Source organism: Cydia splendana, chromosome 1, assembly GCF_910591565.1.
Source record: "Cydia splendana chromosome 1, ilCydSple1.2, whole genome shotgun sequence".
NCBI classification, from domain to species: Eukaryota; Metazoa; Arthropoda; class Insecta; order Lepidoptera; family Tortricidae; genus Cydia; species Cydia splendana.
Window position 1 is genome coordinate 20,452,576 of NC_085960.1, and position 21,449 is coordinate 20,474,024.

Consider the following 21,449-nt stretch of genomic DNA (forward strand, 5'->3'; position numbering starts at 1 on the left):
AATTGTAGAAGAAAGTTTTATTGGAATGTAAAAAGCATACTTTGTTTTTGATTTAATCAAAACTATTTCACCTACCTACCTATTTGGCTGTGATAGATATTAGATACCCAATAAATAAATTGAATTCTGGATGAAGATTTAAAATAAAATGATCATTGCTATTAAAATATTGTTACTGCTGTCTACAACTACATTATTTCAATTACAGAGGTAATCAATAAGTCTCGTTTCAATAATAGAGGTAATAAGAAGAGCTAAAATAACGGATTTTTTTAGCACAGTGTCAATTATAGAGGTCTTATTTGCGATGTGGTCAATTACAGAGGCAAAATTACGAAAAGCACTAAAATCTAAATTGCAATTATAGAGGTTCCAAACTTTCAATTATAGAGGCATTTTGGTCTCAAGGGACCGGGACCGGACCTTTCGTTGCAATTATTGAGGTTTTCCATTTATCCAGGTGCCAATTAACCAGGTTTCACTGTATATTACTTTTGTACTATGAGGGTTCATTCATAGTAATGAATCTTACCCTTAAATGTCATGTAAACTCCCTGCAGGGCAGAGGCCACTTATAAACCACTCGAACGTCCCCCAGACGGGCAGAGGTTTCATACGAACCACAAACTTTTAGATCGAATATTTTATCAGAAAACAATGACTAAGGTAAGTTATGACTTACTACACATACATTATCTAATAATCTACCATAAAAATACAAAACAAAATACATACAGTACTTTTTTTGGGCGTAGCGAACTTATACAGCGGGAGAAACGTACAAAAACTGTTATTTGTTGTCGATTTGAACTTGACAACTAAATTTTCAAAGAAATTTGTTTTGACACCTGTCATTTTTTTACGTTCCGATATCACCCACTTAATAGACTTTACGGCAATGACATTTTGCCGTCGTTGTATTTACTCAGCTCGCCAAAAAAAAATCATTTGCTATGTGGTACTTATAGATACACAACCTGTTTAAGGGTTAATCGCGTAAACGTCATTAATCGCGTAGCGATTCACACTTCCACTCCCGTGCCACACGCTAAGGGAGTGGTTTCCGCAATAAAACCTTATTGTACATGATAATCCAACCAGAATAACCATCTCTTAGAACGCGATTATCAAACTGATACGGATCCGCACGCCACAGCCGTTATGTGAGCGAGACAGCGATATGCTCGTGTATGAAGTTATGTCCCGCTCGCACGCTGGACCAACGTGCGACCCTGGGACGAAGATCAGAATCCAATTTGGAGACCGCCTAACCCAATATAAAAAAAATACATGCCCACAAACATTCACATTTAATATAGAGTCTGTGCGGAAAGTGATGAAGAGTCGTGTAATGTATGGAGCCCAGTACAATCCACGACTATTCTCTTTCCGAACAGACTCTAGTAGGTATTTGTGAAATAAATAAATTACTAGAGTTGTATAATATAAACAACTTTCTCGGCTTTGAGCAGAAATATGACTTTGAACATGTGCCAAGAAAGTGATTAGCTTTGGCAAGACTAAATTGAAACAGGCACCCGTCTCATTGTACAGTAATCTCACGGGTTACATTGGAATTTATATAACATTTAGTAGACTATAATTATTTGCATAGGCAGACTACAACCAAAACAAAGGTTGGCTCGATAGAAGAAAAACATGAAAACATGTCTAATTTTCATTAATAATTCTAAAGTCATCATGAGTTTCATTTGGTTTCATTAATAGTCGAAGTCTAGTCATAATAGGTCGCACTTTGTCGCTTAATATAAGGATGAGATTTGCTCTTGTATCTTTATATGAATAACCTGTCAAAGCGTCCTTATGGCAGCGACAAAGTGGGACTTGGAAATAACACAATTTTCAGCTTCACCCAGCATATCATAGCAGTATAATTTTAGTACAAACTAGTGATATGGCCGAGGCATCTGACGAGCAAAATTTCAAACAGAAGTAAACTTTCAGAGTAAGTAACTGATTTTAAAGCTAAATACCCGCGCGATGTCCTGTTGTTTCGTCTAAAGACTCGCAAGTTTTGCGCGGATATTTTGATCCCTTCTAATTTCCTGACTTTACGTCCTCTCTTAATCAGGAATGTTCATGTTTAAGCTAGGTAACCTATGTACATATAATATTACCTAAGTATATTACTTATATTATATTTCTTGATAAGCATACTCAATCGATTTTACCAACCTAATGTTACTCGATCAATTACCTATTTACTTCAAAATTCGAAAATATTTTTGGAAAAAAGCTTACGGTTACTTACCAGTCAGTTGCTTAGACGGGTATAAGGGTAGGAACCTAGGTATCTTGCACTCTATAAAGTACATCTGTATATACCTACCTCTTGCTTCATTAAAGCACTTCTTGAATAAATTGAATCATACTTGACAACCAACACTAAAGGATTTATAATAAGGTGGACGTGGACGTCCGAGTACCTACCTGTCACTGCCCCAGTACCTGGTCTACATTTAATACTTAAACTTACTTATGTTTCAGGTATTTAGCAATAAAGGTGGCCGCTATTGGGTATTATCATGTAGAGTACCTACGTTTACCTCAATGTACAATCACTTGTCATATTTCAACATAAATAAAGTGTAGACCACGATCCACGAAATATAATTAAAAGCTTCTCAACGTGTTGGAAGTGCCAAGTTTAATGAACCTAAACTTTTTGTTTTCCTTTTTTGCGACGAGCTTTTACCTTGGGCCGGGCTTATGAGCCACAAGAAATTCAACAAAACAAGGCGTGAATATAAATAACACCTTTTCAGGGTGTTAACATATTTAGCATTTTGATGATTTAGTGTTCACTTTCATGTCCCCAGAATGTTTTGGTTTCAGGAAGTTTTAAGTATTATTGAGTACTTTTTTTGTTGTATTACATATTTACTTATCTTCTTTAATAAATTTACATTAATTTTAATAATAGTATTACATCAATGTTATGAACCAATCTCATACACACTCACTCATGATACACACATGAAACGATCTAACGGTGTACCTACTTATATAATATTTTACATTTCAAAATTAATTTTACGCCAATATATCAAGTGGGATGCAAGACTTGAAACGCTTGTGCTAACACGATCAAATCCCAAATGTCATCCGAATCGATCGGCCCGGGAACGAGTAAATACGACGTATTTACCCGCCCTTGCGAAATGGGATTATTCTTGAAGCTTTGATAAAGGTGTTCAGACTCGGGACTTGATACTCAATGGAAAAGGAATTTCTCTTATTGGAAAAGTATTATGTGTAAATTAACGAAAGGATATCTTTGACAAACCTGTTTGAAGGAATGTCTGTCTTTTACTATCCTACATTATAAAGTAGTACTGATGTTTTTAATTGTTTGGATTATATACATTAAAATATATTTACTATGGATATGTACAAAATACAACAAAGATCTCATATTATACTTTATAATCCTAAAGCTATAGGTAGGTAGGCATTTATCTACAATATACCTTTTGTTATATTATTGGTAAACTAAATGTAACCTATTAAGCCGATTAGCTGTGCTGCAATTTCTTGTTATTAAATAGGTAATAAAATTTCTAAGGAACCTCCTTATACTCGTAAGTCTATACATGTAACAAATCCTACTTAAGTAGTACCTATAGATGTACCTACTTGTTCGTATATCGACGAAACCCTAAAAATAGCAAGATTTTCTCAAAAATCATAACTTCTCATTAGTTTGATTTATTTTTAAGTTGTAAGTAAATCTTCTAGACGGAGGGCTACGATGTAATCCCAAAAACAATTTTGTGAGCATGCAAAGGCCATTTTTTTTTTATTACGGACTTATTTGATCCGGGCGTATGGCAGCTGTTCATAGGTGGAGGATGTCGGAAATCGGAAACTTCTCCATGTGCCTATTTTATCCGCGTTATATAGACACTAGATATAATTAAACGGGTTTTGTTGCTTTAACTAAAAATTGATTTTTTTCCCCGGCCTTTTTTCTTTAGAGAAAATGCCTTAGCCTGGAGGGTTCTGAGTTTTTAAAACCAATTATTGTTTTTGAAACGTGAGGCTTGTATCTAACGTCGAGATAGCGTAAATATTCGTTATAATTTTTTTCTATTAATTAATGAACTTCAAAAAAACAGTCAAGTGCGAATCGGGCTCGCGCACGAAGATTTCCGTACCATTACGCAAAAAACGGCAACGTTTGTTGTACGGGAGCCCTACTTAATTATTTATTTTATTCTGTTTTTAGTATTTGTTGTTATAGCGGCAACAGAAATACATCATCTGTGAAAATTTCAACTGCCTAGTTATCACGGTTCATGAGATACAGCCTGGTGACAGACAAACGGACAGACAGAGAGACGGACGGATAGTCTTAGTAATAGGGTCCCGTTTTTACCCTTTGGAACGGAACCCTAAAAAGTATATTTACCCTTAACATAAAGACGTTGAGCAATAGTGTTGTCGCATTTAACTCGGAACAATGTTCATTCCGAAAGCAATCTAGATAGCAGTTAAATGGGCAAATAAACAGCGATCATGAGGCTTTCATCGCTATACATTACAGTGATTGCGATTGCACTCGTATTTATGTCGCACTGGACAATATGGATGGTGTGAATTCACCAGTTCTGTTTTTCCTAGGAAAAACAATCCTTCTTTAATTTGTAATTGTTTTTCATAGTACCTACCGTATTCGTAAGCGCGTTTCTTACGTATTTAAATAAGTATCTAATATAATGTGTTTTACATATCATAAGTTTACGGGCAATATTAATAGAAAAAAATATGATATGTAAGTATATAGTAGTTATCACTCCCAGATTAACACCTTATCGATAGAAAGTAGATACTTGCACATATATTTGCGGGTTTTGGATAGTAGTTAATTTAGAACCATTGCTAACTTTCCAACATGTGCATCAACTAGGTTCATTAGTACAATCATGAGCATTGGAAGTTAATCAAGTTGTACAATTAAGCCGCTTTTGGTCGCTCGCACCTGGCGTACCCGCAGATAAATTGGCCTGACAGACCACATTGCCAGGCCACCGCACGAGGACGTACAGAAAATAGTTATGTTCTATATAACTAGATGATTGAAGAAATTGGACCTTAATGTTACGTATTTAATGAAGCGTGAATGAAGGCATATGTAATACAAATCAGGTGTACATAATTTATTAAGTTAAGTGTACTTCCCACCTTACGTTGTGTTGGAATTTCACATTGATAAAAAGCTCATTAATTATGTCCTTCCTTTTTGGTAAATACATTAGAATCACGACAAATTTGATGGCTCAGGATGAAATATCTACCACGACATTACGTTTTAGTACCTAACTTACGGTAGACAGCGTGTGGCCCTTGTGGGATTTGAACTAACTGGTTTCTTACCTGTTTCTATTCTGTAGGTATACAATCTATTTGATGATTATACTAACACAAATTGATTACCTACATTTTTTTTGCAGAATTAGACCCCATAATGCATTTTCACTTCGAAATGTTTACAGTTTTTTTAAGGTTCAATGACAAAATCCTTCTTACTTCCTCAGAAAACACGGATAACTCAAACAAAAGTAATGTGTTTCAGTCGGTTCACGTGTGCATAATTAAAAATGACACACATTCCTTTATGATCAAACTGCAGGAATTCATAAAAAAAAACAACATTCCAGGGAAATCTCTCACTCGTTTCTATAAACAAACGGGAGCGTCAACTTTTTCGTGATTCTGAACACCTATGATAACAATTTAGTGTTGTTTTGTTTCCTGCGTCATAAAAACAAGGAGAGTAGTATAAGCAACGATAGGTAGAGAATTTTCCCTGCATCCGCAAACAACCATTTTATCACACGGGTCTCTACCTACCTGCAGGCGTATTTAATTATGGATGGCTTTATCCACGTTTATCCACCTGATAAAATAACCGTCACTTTTTAACACCGCGGGATAGAAAGTGACGGATACCGTTTTATCACGCTGTCACGTAAACAAAAACGACCATCATCCGTGCTTTTGCGTAAGGTAGCCCTTACGCAAAAGGTGAAAAAATATATTTTAGTTTTTGCTATTGATCTACCGCTTAACTGAGACGGTCCGTGAGAGTAGTTGACAAGATATTGTTGTAATCTTGGCTGTGCCCAAATTTTTTAAATATTATGTGATGGCTATTAAAAATTGCCTTAAAAAAATTCCGCGTAAATCCGTTCGGTTGATAAGAACCTGAATTATTTATAATTCTTTACACAGTGTCGGGAAAATTTGGCGTAACCGTTACAAGGTTTATTATTACCCCTATCATTATCTTGATTTACATTATTCACATTTTGCTTTGCAATATGCTTAACATGGCGTTTTTCTTTCATCTCGTTATCGAATTTGACTAAGTAAAACGTAGACAAAAACTTGGAAATCATTTAAAAAATATTTTTATAATAAAAACTTTTAAACGGAAAAAGAAAATGACGGTTGAAGAAAAATACTTTTCTCGAACGTGCAACGTAAATAATATAAAAGCATGAGAACGAAAACAAGGAAAACGACCATAGTAAAATTTTTAGGTTAATATACAAGTACGTCAATTATAAATCTGTCATAAGTATTTGTTTACATTATTTGTATTTCCTATTGAACTCCACTTTTTAAACCCTCGAGGATTCAATAGTGGCATGCGTGTTGTAAAACTTTGTACGTAGGTACAAAATAATAACTAAATAAGTAAAATAAACATAAAAACTGTTTTTATTGAAATGCTCCATAATCCGTAAAGTACTTTATAAATTATTTATCCAAATTGTATTATCTAACCGTCCTAATACACATTTAATGTTTTTAATTTCTTATTACAAATCCAAGACAAAGCAACTAGGTATTTCACGTGCAAAACGCTAAGCGACGCACGTTCATGTACTAGAGTTGCAATATGCATTTGACCAGTCGCATGCGGTGTTCACAATCACTTGCAGCATATTTTCAAAAGACATCAAAAACAAAGTCACTAGACACCACTCGGAAAGTTGGTCCGATGTGACCAATATTTTTGCGACGTGCTCAGTCGCTCACTCGTTTTCTTTTATGGAGGAGCAGTTACGAAAAACTTTCATGTTATGGAAAGCTCACTCGCTATTGGCTGCGAAATCACTTTTCTGCTCGTAAAGTCATCCATGATGTATGAAGTTTTGTTCTTTTGTCATTACACGCGTAGATGATTTGTTCCACGAGTTTAATTTATTTCTCATGATTCGAAACGCATCGATCTACCATCTTCTTCCTACCGTTGTCACACTTTTTACTACGGCTCAGGGGATCATGGGATCTACCATATACGATTTCCTTACACACTCACTATTTATTAAGTATTGCATTTTATTTATTCAGAATCTCGGAAACTTTTGGAAGGATTTCAAAAAATAATAGGTACCAAACATTAGGTATGTGTGGCATGGCAAATTAAAGCTCGTGACTGTACCATTGTAATTGACTGGAAAAAATATCTCTGAACTTGGCAAATTATTCGGAAACTGCAATGTTCGTAACCGTGGAGCCAGTTTGTCGTAGGATAATAGATACTTATAAACAGCAACACGAACTGCATTTAACAACCTCAGTCAGACTGATTAACGTTCTGTACAATGTTGTCTGCTCTTATTAACCGACTTCCAAATCTCAAAAGGAGGAGGATATCAATTAGGTTGTACCGTAAAATGGAGTGAGTAGGGTCAAAACTGAAATTCAAACCTCGATAACATTTTATTTTTACATATGAAAACTGAATGGTGTATTTAGTTAATAAATGTTCCGGACGTTTGTATTTTAGTTTATTTATTTATTTTGGGTAGTTCCATTTCATAACTTTGACGATAAAGAGGAAAACCCACCTCACCCCGTAGTGCCTCGTATTTGGGGTGAGAGGGGTTTTCATACAAAGGTGATTTTGGAAGATTGTTGGATCGATTTTTTTTATTATGCGTATTATAGCTCCATTTTTAATTGGAATACATTATTTTTGTAGCAGTAGCTTTAAAATCCCTTCTCACCCCCCTCTCAAACCTTCTCTCCCCATTCATAACCCACCTCTCCCCGCGAAACCTACTCACCCCGTTTTACGGTATGTTTTTAATGTTTGTTACTCCATACTTAATTATCTCCGTCATTACTGGACCGACTTTGGAAATTCTTTTGAAGTGAATACTTCTTTAGCGGCGCTGTGCACTTTTGAGGTGGGGAAAAAATGTTAAACTCGAGACAGCGTAAGACGTAAGACGTAACACTCTCTTTTCTACCGCGCGGCGAAAATGTATGCCTGAGACACTCCTTTTATCAGGATTGACAGTGACAGTGACATGACATGGCCCATTTTAGTCGCTGCAATACCGCAGCAGAAACGCTACATCAGCAATGCTGCTGCAATCGCAAGCAGAAAGTAACATTTAAAACTATTTCTTATCAAATGTATTAAGTCTTCGAGCAACACGGAAGGGAGGCGGCATTCGCGCTATTTCCCCTCTGCCGAGGTACAAGATTAGCGCGTCAATCTAATCTAGCGCGGGTAATAAAACTAGTTGCACTTGGATTTTTCACTAGACCGAGTCCAGACGCGCGCGTGAACACTGCTGCACAAAAATGCCTGTTTGCTCGGTTTTTTGTTATAAAAAGAGGTCGGGGACATCAAATTTACAAAAAGAAAGTGTTACATTTCACATGTAATATTTTTTTTTACATATCATACGTTTAATTACATTCAAACACAATTATTATATTTTAGTGTCATGTAATTGTTGGATTTATCGATTTTGCTCGCTCAGTACAAATTGCGGATCGGTCGAGCGACAAATCCGACTTCTCATCTCTCAGAATACAATAACATACTTCAACGAAAATGTGTTAGTGTGCGTGTTGTGACACTTGTCACTCGTCCGCACACAAAAAGAGATCGAGGTTTGCAAGATTTGTCTTTGACGTGTGTCATTTTCTATGTATTTGTGTCGTCATTACAGATTGGATTTTGTATGTAAGTGTGTGAGAAGTGCGACTGTGTGCACCTTTCCCCCCGCGAAAAATGGCAGAAAGATTTGTACGGTGAGATATCGCTTGGGCCCCTCCCTTCCGATGTGTCGGAAGCCGGTGTTGCTCGAAGTATTAAGTATATAATTATGCTTCTATATGACTGCAGCATTCACAGCAACTACGGCCTGTTTTATGCGCACTAGGGTTGATTGAACATAGGCTATCAATATTCTAAAGGATGACTCACGTTAGACCGGGCCGTGTCAGGGCCGGAGCTTCCGGCGCTTACTTTTCTATGACATGACAGGCGATCACGTGATAGAAAACGATTTTATATAGCTTATACCGATAGCTTTCCATAGAAAACGATGCGCCGGAAGCTCCGGCGCGGACACTTCCCGGTCTAAAGTGAGTCATCCTTAAATTGGTCAATTCAGTTGTGATGTTCCCAGTATAACATTTTACGTTAAAAAATTCACCCATGTATGCTGTCTTACCTCTTGCTCCTCGTAAACGCTTCATAATGGTGTGTCTGTGAAATATCTACCACCTACATATTTATCTTATTGTATTAGGTAGGTACCTTGACTACTGCAACAGCAAACAACTAGGCCGTTAAGTGTAAAGTTTATGTGAATGAATTGTTTCCGAGTGCTCCCGTAAGGCTTGTCGCGTCCATTCCCTTGTTTGCCGCCCACTCACGAATGGATGGATATAAAACTCGTGTAAAGTAAATAAAGTAAAGAAATTACGTTACACCCACTTTTCCTTTCTATTTGCAATTCAATCAAAGCTAAAACAAGATGAAAAAAAAACAATACTTATACGTATTTTGAAAATAGTTTATTATTTATGCAATAATGTCATACGTCGTAGATTTAGTACTCCATATATAGTCAGCAGTGAAATAAATAAATAAACTACACTACGCTACATTTGCTTTCCTGCTCTTTAAAAATCATCCAGTTGCCTCTGCTGGCATATTTTATTCTATGGGTCAAACAGATCACTGTGTTATGTCTTTCCTGTAGACATACACAAGAGTTAAGGGCTATAAAGGTTAATTTTCTTATTTAACCCTTATCCACGTGAAAAGGTCCTCCTTTTATTTAGAGAACTATGATAAAATCATTGCTTACATGCCCACAAGCTGTTAACTATTGCCCACAGGAGAGAAAAATGTGCTGTTCGCGATAACACACTAGTTTTCTCTCCTGTGGGCAATAGTTAACAGCTTGTGGGCATGTAAGTAATGATTTTATCATAGTTCTTTAAATAAAAGGAGGACCTTTTCACGTGGATAAGGGTTAAATAAGAAAATTAACCTTTATAGCCCTTAACTCTTGTGTATGTCTACAGGAAAGACATAACACTGTGATCTGTTTGACCCCTATACTAGATTTCAACATAACATAGTACGAAAATGTCGATTTGAGGATCTGAAATAAAACACAATGTTTACAATGCATTTGCTCCGAAAGTGGTTAATAGTTTCGTGTTGTCCAAACCAAGGTAATGTAATGTTTTATCGGAGAAATTATCTTAATTAAGAATAATTAATAAAATAAATTACAAAACAAACTTAAAAGCCTAGACAGACCATGTGTCTATATAAAAACTGGTAGCATCCATATGATACTACTCTGCGCTCTTAAGGATGACTCTCGTTAGACCGGGCCGTATCTGGGCCGGAGCTTCCGGCGCATCGTTCTCTATGGAAAGCATCACGTGATCGCATGTCATGTCATAGAAAAGTAAGCGCCGGAAGCTCCGGCCCGGACACGGCCCGGTCTAAATTGAGTCATCCTTTATGCCGCGCTTCTCCCCATCTATACTTACCGATGCCAAAGGCCTTACTCCAGCTCTTAGCCCACCGGACGCCTTGAACACCAAAGGAGTCTGCATTCGGCGTAAGATTGGTAGTAGTAACTTTTGATTACGTACTGACATCTTCTCCCAAGGCACGTTGTACAGCAATAGCGGCAGGTCGTCCGTCTTTCAAAATAGGTACTTAGTTATTTATTGTTTTTTTTTTTAGCAATATAAGGCTTATAACGTATATTATATTAAATTTGTATAATTTTCAATTACGAGGTACTGAATGCGAATGAATGAGTTTTGCGTGGACTTGTGGTCCTTAATGTTCATACTGATTAATTATCATAAATTACTGAAGCACGTAATAGTACATTATTGTCGAGGCTCGGAAGTAGCTACTTGCAGGCTGAGGATTCGTATTAAACGGACGACCTTGGGAGTCCGTTTAATTGAATCCGAAGCCAGCAAGTAGCCTTCCAGCCGAGTCATATATAGTGCTTTTCTCAAAAATGGTGCAAGAAATATAAATATAATAGAAATATTTTACAGAATCAACGTTCTTACGTATATATTTTCACAGAAAAAAGTAGAAACAATTGAAAAAATTAGCTTTGCCGCCTTTTTATTTTTTTAATTAATAAATAGAAGTGTATTTTTCTGCCGAAAATACGCCAACCTATTTGAGACAGCTAAATAGTCGCGGTACTGTAACCCATTGGGCTACTTTCTATTATTTATTTTTAGAAACCTCGGTATCCAAAATGAACCTAAAAGGAACATTTTAGATCCCTTGGTCACGGAACCAAAAATGTAGCCTCCCCACTTATATATATATAAAAATACCCCCATAATAAATACATATAATAAACCCCCCATTAATAATTACCCCTATAATTTGGCCTTGTCGTGATCGTCTAGCTAGCAGTTAGGACCCCCTCGAAGTGAACCGCGGAAACCTAGATTCTTTAATGAGTAAAGCTAAATTTTGGACTCTGTTTTTAGATATTATTACCTACCTAGATTTTAATTAAAGAATATTTAATATAATTTATGACGTAGCTAAGAAATAGAATGAAACCTTTTTATTTAATTATAAGAATAGAAAATACTACTAGTTTTATGGCGTAATGTAAGTGTCATCAAAAGAACCAAAACAAGAATGATATTGAAGATATATGCAGCATATACGATAATTGATAATATAAATATAACAATATTTGTTGATAAAATCCTGCTACGCCTATTAAGTCCCCGGGATAACATAGAAGTAGCACTCCTGAGGTAAGCTCATTTACTCCCTAGGATTTTAAGGATAATTACAGTTAACTATCAACTTCTAAGCGATGTGTGACTTATTCACACGTGCTACTCCGTATGCCCGATGCAAGTCTGGGAACTCTTAGTCCGATTACAAAATCAATCGAAACACCTAGCCTACCATTTTAGCCGGAAGGGCTATGACCAACACTTCGTAAGATAAGCGCACCTAGATGATGATGAAAAGAAGTGTCAAAGTATCCATCAGTCATCATAATTACTAATCTTTTTTACATTCAAAAGCTAAGGATACGAATCCTTTAATCCCATTTCCCAGAACTAAGAGTAAATCTGATTTTTAGAGGTATAAACGAAGTACTAAGTTTATTTGTTAAAAATTAAGCTTATAAGACTAGAATATCAAGACGAGTAGATATATTTAGCTCGAAACATCCTCTGGATTACTTCTGCCTGCCAAAGGGTCCCTAAAACAATCCTTTCTTCGATTTTCTATCTCAGAAAAGTCTGTGTTCCTAAACCCAGCTTGATATTAAAGAATTTGTTTTGTAAATACCTTAGAAACCTGATTACAATACCCAGTACTTCATTTCTACTCCAGAAGACCAGAATTGTGATAGATAAAATTGAAATATTACCTTTTTACCCAGATAAATGATGAGATTTAGACGATTAACCACCTTACCGCATGACTTAAAATAATGATACCATATATGAAGTCCTTAAAAGGAGAAATATATACCAACCTAACAGAAGCCCCATATTTAGTGTGTGATTCTACCCTATTCCTAAACGTAAACGTAGGCCCTAATCTAGTATATTCAAAGCATAGTTCGTTCTTACCATCGACCTAATGCTTTGTAATATACACAAGTGTTGTCCCTACGAGAAGCTGTAATCGTTCGGCAGGCGAAACCGATAAGGCAACCTACAGGCCGGTGTTTTTGACCCCCCTTCCTACGCCCGCGGGCTAAGAGGTAGGAAGTAGGCCGCCCTATTCCGTGTATATAATCGCTCGATACCCTTAGCACACACCCGCACCAATCACAAGAGAAACTCTGCCACGACCTAAACTGTGAGATATGATATCAATCACGACAGAGTCCCGCCCTGCAACCAGCACAAGCACGTACCAATGCACCGAAATAGATAAATATATTTAAGCGGGGACCTAGCCTCAATTACTGCCGACTTCAGTGGGCCCAGATTACTCCGGATGACGCACACGTGACGTCCCCACATCCATCTAAACAGCTGGACTTTGAGACCAGTGAGATGCTCATCCCTTGTGCAAGTATAAAAGGGAATGCCAAGCTCTCTCACACTTGGAGCAAAAGACTCCTAACCATCCAATCCTTTGACACCGTTAGGCGGAGTGAATGCTTAGCTGGACAAACTGTCAGTCCAAACAATGATCTGGCTTTAAAAATAGCAAAAAGACTCTTTAGGAAGGTATGAGAATATCTAAGTTTACTTTTACAAAAAGAACCCCACGCAAAATAAAACAAAACCATGAAATTCCCCCAAACACTGCCATTCTGAATCCACGCTTTGTAACGGTATTGTACCCCCAAAGCTGAACCCAGAAACACAGTGTAGAAAACTTCACGACAAAAGAAACACAGGTACAGGCAAGCAAAGAATCTCCACAATAATCTAAGTTCAGCTTTACGACGATATTGTCCCCGTAAAACCAAACACAGACACAAATTCCAAATTTAAATTTACTAGGATAATTCCAGGTAAACCCAAACATAGAAAAAGTAGTAGAGAAACTCCACCCATCAGCACTATGTATGCCCTAAGCCAGAGACACTGTTAGTCGGAGATCAGAGAATGAATAAGCCCGTAAGCAAGGCCCGCTCAGCCTTATATAATATCCAAATGGCGACAAACGTTTCAACGCTTCAAGAAGAAGAGTCATATATCCCCGTTTGTTTACTATTCGAAAGTGCTTATTCCCTGCATATTAATACTCATAATCGTTTAATGTTAGCAAGGTGGAGGCTATCAATGCAGTCATAAAAATAGCGACATGATCCTCTTAGAAGTAAAGATCTTAAATCCTTGTTTGTTTACTAAGTCATATGTCCCACTCATTAAGGCTCATAATCTGCCGAACCCAACGGAACCATACCCGAACAATACGATCATAAAACTGGCGACAGTATTCGAAATTCAAATATTTAAATCCTATTCTGTTTACATAAGCCTTATGTCCTACACTTTAACGTTCATAATCTATTAATGCTGATGAAGCTATTTTTCAACGATACCTACGCACACTAAAGCAACCAAAAGTATGTTTGAGTTAACATCTTTCCCTTTATGATTCCAAATATTGCGTCCGTACTGACGTATTTCATGTTTATTTTTATAATAATGTATTAAACATATAATAGAAGTTAATTATTTAATCATTGTAACCTTTTATCTACCTCACGCTTTTTGAATTTTGCGGTTTAAAACGATATCAGAACGTCACCGCGCTAACACCTGTCAATGTCAACGACCTCCCCTACTGTCAAATGTTTTCGTAAACAAATCCTTGTTATTATTTTGTTTTTACTAAGTTAATTAGCAATTAATTTAATCGTGGATACATATGATAAAGACTAGACTATGAAATCAAGTGCTTCGAGTTACCATTATCAGAAATTCAATGAAAATCAAGAACGTAAACACATGCCTGGCAAGGAAGCTCCCGGAAGCTTTCCTTCACCGCTAAAATGTAAGTTTTATATTGATAAATTAGCTTAATATTACGTAATAGGCATATGGCCAGTTACAGTACCAAACATTATAATTATAAGTACTAATCATCTCTTTGGCTGTTTAATGGGCCTGTGTCTTTATTTGATATGGCCATTTCAACTTTTAAAAAGTTTGGAACACGACAAATAATGGAATTTGTATGCAACATTGCAGTCCCAAAATCGAGACTGCAATGTTTTTAACTTTTTAATTTTTGACTGACCATAAACTACGCGCTTCGCGACCAATTTTTTAAACGTCAAAGTCGACTTTGCCGTCCATTTTTGAGAAAAAAGTGTTGACGTTTAATTCATGTTAAAGGGCAACGAAACGAACACAACATTTACCTTAATACGTATTTGTTCTAAAGCGAGCGACATTAATATCAGGCCTCCCATGTGGAACTGCATCATAATTACATAGGACAGTCTGTTTGCTTTATCCTGAAATAAAATAAAGACATTTCTAGCGATGAAATCTAAGCTTGTCTAGACGAAAAGCACCAGCTGGAACCGCTCATGCCTAACCCGGGGCAATTGTTGAAGCGGATATTTTGTAGACTGGCTATAGTTTCGAACATTGGAAATCGTTTTCTTACGAATTCGAAATCGCGGCCAAATTTACTACGTTTATAAAATAAAACGCACAATATGACTCTCCTTTAGAGTATAATATTTCGTAATAATTAATTGCAATATAAATAGATAAATTACCCGGTATTAATATAGGTAAGTATGAATGAATTGCACGCATAATGTTAAACCGTATAAAGCTTAAATAAACCCAACAACGAAATTTTTATTGAAACCGCAAGACACATAGTAAACTGCCTGTACAACGCGGCATAATGACTGATTAGTTTCAGAAGTTGCCTCATTAAATGGTGTGTGTTAGCTCTGCAACAATGTCGTACTATGCGCCATGCGGTAAATAACTTGGTATCAAATTGTTTTGACGTAGGTAATTAGTTATATTAATCTTTTATAATTTTCTCATTCGGTTTTTTGACGAGCAGAGCGCTGAACTAGATAGGTACTAAAGTACTTTTTATTTTTATGTTCATTTTTAATGTCACTCGATAGTTGCGACCCTTGCGACTAGTGGGAAATCTGTAATGTTTTTGTATGTGTATAGAAAATATAAATTTTACATTTTGAAATATTTTTAATTACTTACCTACCAGAACATTTTGGATATGATCTGCCAGCTAGCATTAGTGACATATCTGGTTAAAGAAATGTCACCGTTGACAGCTGACAGATCATAATTATTTATAACCATTTGATAACAAAAACTGATTATCCGAATAGGCCTCCTGATTTTTATTATTATGATAATAGGTTTCAGTGACGAGAAAAAACCAAGTAAGGGTCTTTGAAACAGTCTATAAATGTTTTGATGGTATTTATTTGAGTTTTGTCAACGTCCAAAATATGTTTCCATTATCCGCCTTTACAAAAAAGTAAGGTAGGTATAAATAAATACGTCAATATAACTTTGACGTTGACTGTACCTACTTACTTGTGCTTACCTGACGCAATGACTGCAGGTGTTATTTTTAAATAAGATTAACACAATCAATGTACTTACTACTTACCCCAATCATAATTTGGTATAGTAGTAAACTGTCAACGATTAGGTTGTGAGCATAATTTACAGCTACATTCATTCCAAACGCAGCCTGCATATCTTTGAAAGTGCTGTAATAAATGAGTATACAACATATTTATATAAGTACTATATAAGTAAATAAATAATACCGTCAATAAACACATTCAAGCGTATTGAATAACCTCCTCTTTTCAATCCTCTTTTTAATATTTTAGTGAATAATTTTATGGATGGATAAAAATAAGCAAGGTTACATTACATACCTTAAAATAAAAGAATGATATTTTATAATGTCAACAATCCTTGTTTTAGTTGTAGATTCATCTAGCTTTGTAGCAAAATATGTTTTTATCTTGTATTTTAGTACGTCTATATGACTCAGAAAGTGAAAAATGAAAATAAAGTTAATGGAATCATAAAGAGCAAAGACACAGCAACCAGTACCAACGAGGTACACGTTCATTGCGTGAGTTATAGCCCATGTATTGTAGTCATAGCCGTAGTCAAACGGCATCCACAAGTACAAACACGTTTCCATCCGTACCAGCCGTTTTTCTATTACTTGTTTGTTTTTAATGTTGTTCATGAGAGGAACGAAAATCCATAGAAGCCAGTCGAAAAGAATGAAAGTTGCAAGACACAACGTGATCCAACGGGTGTGACGTTCGACTTGAATTAATTTCTGTAAAAACAAGCAGTGTTAAGGGCTGTAGTCTTGAAATGGCCTAACAAACATTGCTTGAAAATGATTTTTTCAACACGGAACACGCGTTTGCCAATTGGAAGGTTTAAATGTCGACTTTATTAGATACCGATTTGACCACACTTAGTGCATCTCGCTCATAGGTATATTTAGTACATGTGGGATGTACTGCACGTAATGTGAAATCAATGTCAAGTTGAGGTTTTTAAAATTCCTATAGGCCTCCTGAAAAGTGAAACGATTTCCCGATGGTGGCTTGATACTTCGGTACATTGGTTTCTTTCTTTGCAAGCAATACGTCTTGCTTATCCTATGACAGCTGTTATTGGATAGTATTCCACTAGGTTAGGTATGTAATTGATTCTGAAATTGGGTTTGCACTTCGAAAAGTACGTGTCGGACATGTAGAAACCTTCTTTTTTATTTTACGTAGCAATCAAGCGAAAAAATGAATGCTTAAAACAACATAAGTATATACTTATGAAAGTTTTTTTTTTTCATTTAGCAATGCATAATGTTTATTCGGGCCATGCCGAAAAGGGGTATTTTTTTGCAAATAACAAATAATGTGCATAGATTGAGAAAAAGAATCCAAAACATAATTTTTAGATTGCGTCTAACAAGTTATTTTTTCAAACACAAACATAGATTTTAAAAGCAAATTAAATACCATTATATCGGGTGGAACAGAACGAAGGACTTTTATGCAAACGGGGAATTGTTTAGGCTACGTACTTTATTTTTCACTTATTAATCACGTCAATATTTCTAACCGTTTTTGAGATACAGTTTTTTAAACATTAGTGCAAAAATCTGTATGTTTCAACCCTAGCAAGATAATCCTATTAATGACATGACATGTGTCAATTTAAAATGTAAATAACTTTGTAGGGTTGTCACTGATATAAAAATATTTTATTTTAATAATTCTGTTTTACTTTTTAATCCAGCTTTACCATTATAATAATTTGATTTTAGATCACATAGATAACACTATCCTTTCAGCTCAGTCCCTAGAAATGTTCCACCCTCTATAAATGATAACTTTACCTTCTTTATGAAAGAATCTTCGTCGTCAATAAAATTGTTTAAGTGTATTTTATCCATAAGCTCCTTCATTATTCGGGGGTAAGCTGGTATCATGCAAATGAATATCTTTGCCTAAAAATATGTTTATAATAAAGATAAATTGTTTTAATTCATTAGGTACCTAATGGAAAAGTACACTCTTGCTACCGAATAAAAGACTTTACATTAATAAGTAGGCAAATGTGGAACAAACGTGAAAACTTGAAAATTACTTTGCCGCAGTTTGCTCGGATTTCTAAAAAACCGGGACAGGACTTGCCATGGAGGAAGTTAATAATTAATTATATGTAATCCAAAATTGTAGTAATATAAAACGAGTATAATATTAATAAAATCACATACCACCACGACTGCAGTTGCTGGAATAATTGAAAACATGGTTCCCAAAGTTCTAAAATTAAGATCATCAAAATTTATATACATGTATACAAATTGCAAAATTAAACACATCGGACTAACAACAATCATCAACCAGACATTGCACACGAAAATCTTGTGCACAGGAGGGAAACCCCACCAAGTTCGATTTCCCATACCAAATACGTTCATTGCGAAAGCTAGTTTCTGATAAAATGTTTGTTGCCTTGGAGGTAACCTGAAAGAAGAAAAAACATACATTTTTTATATATTAATTCATTTATAAAATTTCTCTCTCGATTAACAAATTCAATAATTACAAATAGTATTCGAATTTCATGTTTTCTTCGAGGTCAACATTGTTATTAACATGTTTGATTATATCAGCTTCTTCAACCTCCATGCCCATGTCTATATTTTTCAATTGTTCAAGTCGTAATACTAGACTGAGAAGTAAGAAGGACAAAACGTATTTACAACGGTTGTTTGAACAGAATTTGTGTCCATTGTGTTACGAGTTATGACTGTCGATGGTCCCATCTGCTACCCATTTTATTAATATTTGTTAAGTAGGGCTTGTATGTGATCTGCTCTACGGCTTATGCACGTACGGGAATGGTACGGAAAAAAAGGTCTCCCGTAAGTTTTGGAGCCGAGACGAACACACAAAGTCCTTTTCGACCATTCAATGAAATGTAAGGGGTAGATACGCCGACCGTGCGGAAGCTGCCCATCGTATGCACGCAGAGTAAGCAACCACCAGAGCGCAAGGACTGTTGAGAATTACAGGAATCTAAAATGTACCTATTGTGTTGTTTATAAAGTAACGACTAGTCGCCGACTAATCACCGACTACCGGCTAGTCGGCTTGCCTGACTAGTCGGAACATCTTCTTTAGTATATATAGGTATATATTATGATACGAGTATGTACCTACTTATATTGTATTTTTAACTTAAAGATAACTCAAAATATAATTAACAATGGATATGAATTATTTCATAAAACGTCAATTAATTGGCAATTCCCGTTCGTGGTTAGGTATCTTTGATGATAGGAAAGTGAGCTGCATTGTTTCATTCTACTTACAAAATTAGAGGCTTTCTTACTTTCTATGACAACTTCGTTGCTTCAAACAATCGTTTGATGATATCATGTCTGAAATTACATAGGTAGGTAATTAGATACCCATTGAAACTGTTTATTTGTAGGTAGCTAAATAAGTACCGCACCTCTGAGGCAAATTCAACCGTTGGTACACTTGATATCAAAATGATATCAATATTATTTTTACTAGTTATCATTTGCGCGTACATTTCGCTCGGACTTGTCCGTACATGTATTGGCGCGAACGAGACGCACGGGTGAATGATAACTAACTGACATCATTCAGCCGAGCTAGCACAGGAGTGGCGACAGTCGGCCCGATTCGAACTTTAAGATACATCAATTAATAGATCTAGAAACGATATGGATTAGATATGTCAGTGTCAAATGTGACGTTTCTTCAAACAAAAATGTCACTTTTGACACTGACACATCTAATCCCTATCGTTTCTAGATCTATTACTTGACGTATTTTAAAGTTCGAACCGGGCAGTGTCTCGCCCGCGAGATGTTAAAACAAGGCGAGTCTATCTCGTGGGCGAAATAATGTCGCGCCGCTGTGCTAGGCCTACAGATTAACGGCGTTATTCATACACGCATTATAAGCCTGAATTAGCTATGAATCGTTTGTCTTTATCTGTCATTTTGACTTATGTATATGTAAGAAAGGGATAAAACATAATTTAACTAATTCAGGCTCGTAAAGTTTTATGAATAAGGGGAATAGTTTTCATGTCAAGAGTACGTTCGAATTGGCCTCTAAGTAAAGGTTACGTCTTAGTTTTTACTTTTGTTGTTAATTAAAATAATTAATAACATGCACTTATTCTGATATTTAAATAACCGCTTAAGTTAAATACATATTGATTGTAATGCATTGAAAGCAGTGGTTGAAATTCTAATAACAAAACAATAATAAACAAAAAAAATCGGAGTACAGATTCGAACTGGGTTCAATTAGACTCCATGTACTAAAGCCTCTATAGTATTGCCACTCTTTCTTTATTTCTGTCGTAAACTTTTAAACTCATCCCCACTGACTGAGCTCTGTCCCACTGACGTCAAGTTTTCTCTCACTTCGTTCGTTTCATAAACCCACTCTCGTGTTTTAACATAAGACTACTATTTTACTACCTACTAATCAATCCAGAATAATGTATCATTACTGTTTTTACCTCCTTTCTGTGAAAAACACAATATTGTGATACATTTGTTGTACAATAGGTACATGGCCGAGTGTAATATTTAACCCTTTGTTCTACAAGAGTCTGGTAGAAAAAAAATATTCATCAGAAAATTATTTTACATGACGCAATTTATGCTACTTCATTTCAACCGCATGTAAAGTTATAAATTCAATACCTAGATTTGGTATTTCATCCCCCTGAGTTATCGCTTTCGCTCTCCCGCTAATGTGCTTCATCCATCATCCGAAACTCGGTAATATTGGATTTTTTACCAAGGATTTTCACCTTGTTTTAAATTATTGCGAATGTATCATGATGTCTATGAAATTGCCAATACTTCTATCAGGTTATGACTTCAAATTAATTTACATGTGTCGGGTATCGGTTACCAGACACATGCGACGATGCCCAGTGTCTAATAAAACCCGCTGTTTTAAGGGGCCCACTGATTACTAGTCCACCGGACGATATCAGCCTGTCAGTTAAAGGAAAAATTTGACAGCTCCGAACAACTGACAGTTTGATATCGTCCGGCG

General features: G+C 35.8%; 1 protein-coding gene across 1 annotated transcript; it reads right to left on the reverse strand.

Annotated features, from left to right (window-relative positions):
- Positions 1-9,932: 9,932 nt before the first annotated feature.
- Positions 9,933-18,854, reverse strand: LOC134789671 (uncharacterized). The gene is made up of 8 exons (XM_063760308.1): positions 18,605-18,854; positions 18,224-18,334; positions 16,734-17,152; positions 16,457-16,559; positions 15,207-15,302; positions 10,852-11,007; positions 10,338-10,451; positions 9,933-10,037 (listed from the first exon to the last, which is right to left on the reverse strand). Exons 1-8 carry the CDS (start codon positions 18,809-18,811, stop codon positions 9,933-9,935), a joined length of 1,311 nt encoding a protein of 436 aa, XP_063616378.1. The 5' UTR covers positions 18,812-18,854.
- Positions 18,855-21,449: the final 2,595 nt, after the last annotated feature.

What these genes read in the sequence shown, in the direction of transcription:
- LOC134789671 (XM_063760308.1), bottom strand. Translation starts at nt 18,811, where the DNA reads ATGAACGTATTTGGTATGGGAAATCGAACTTGGTGGGGTTTCCCTCCT. An exon ending in TATCATTCTTTTATTTTAAG is followed by an intron (nt 16,560 to 16,733) that starts GTATGTAATGTA and finishes CATTTATTACAG; the next exon opens with CACTTTCAAAGATATGCAGG. An exon ending in GAGTAAGGCCTTTGGCATCG is followed by an intron (nt 10,452 to 10,851) that starts GTAAGTATAGAT and finishes GTTTTATTTCAG; the next exon opens with ATCCTCAAATCGACATTTTC.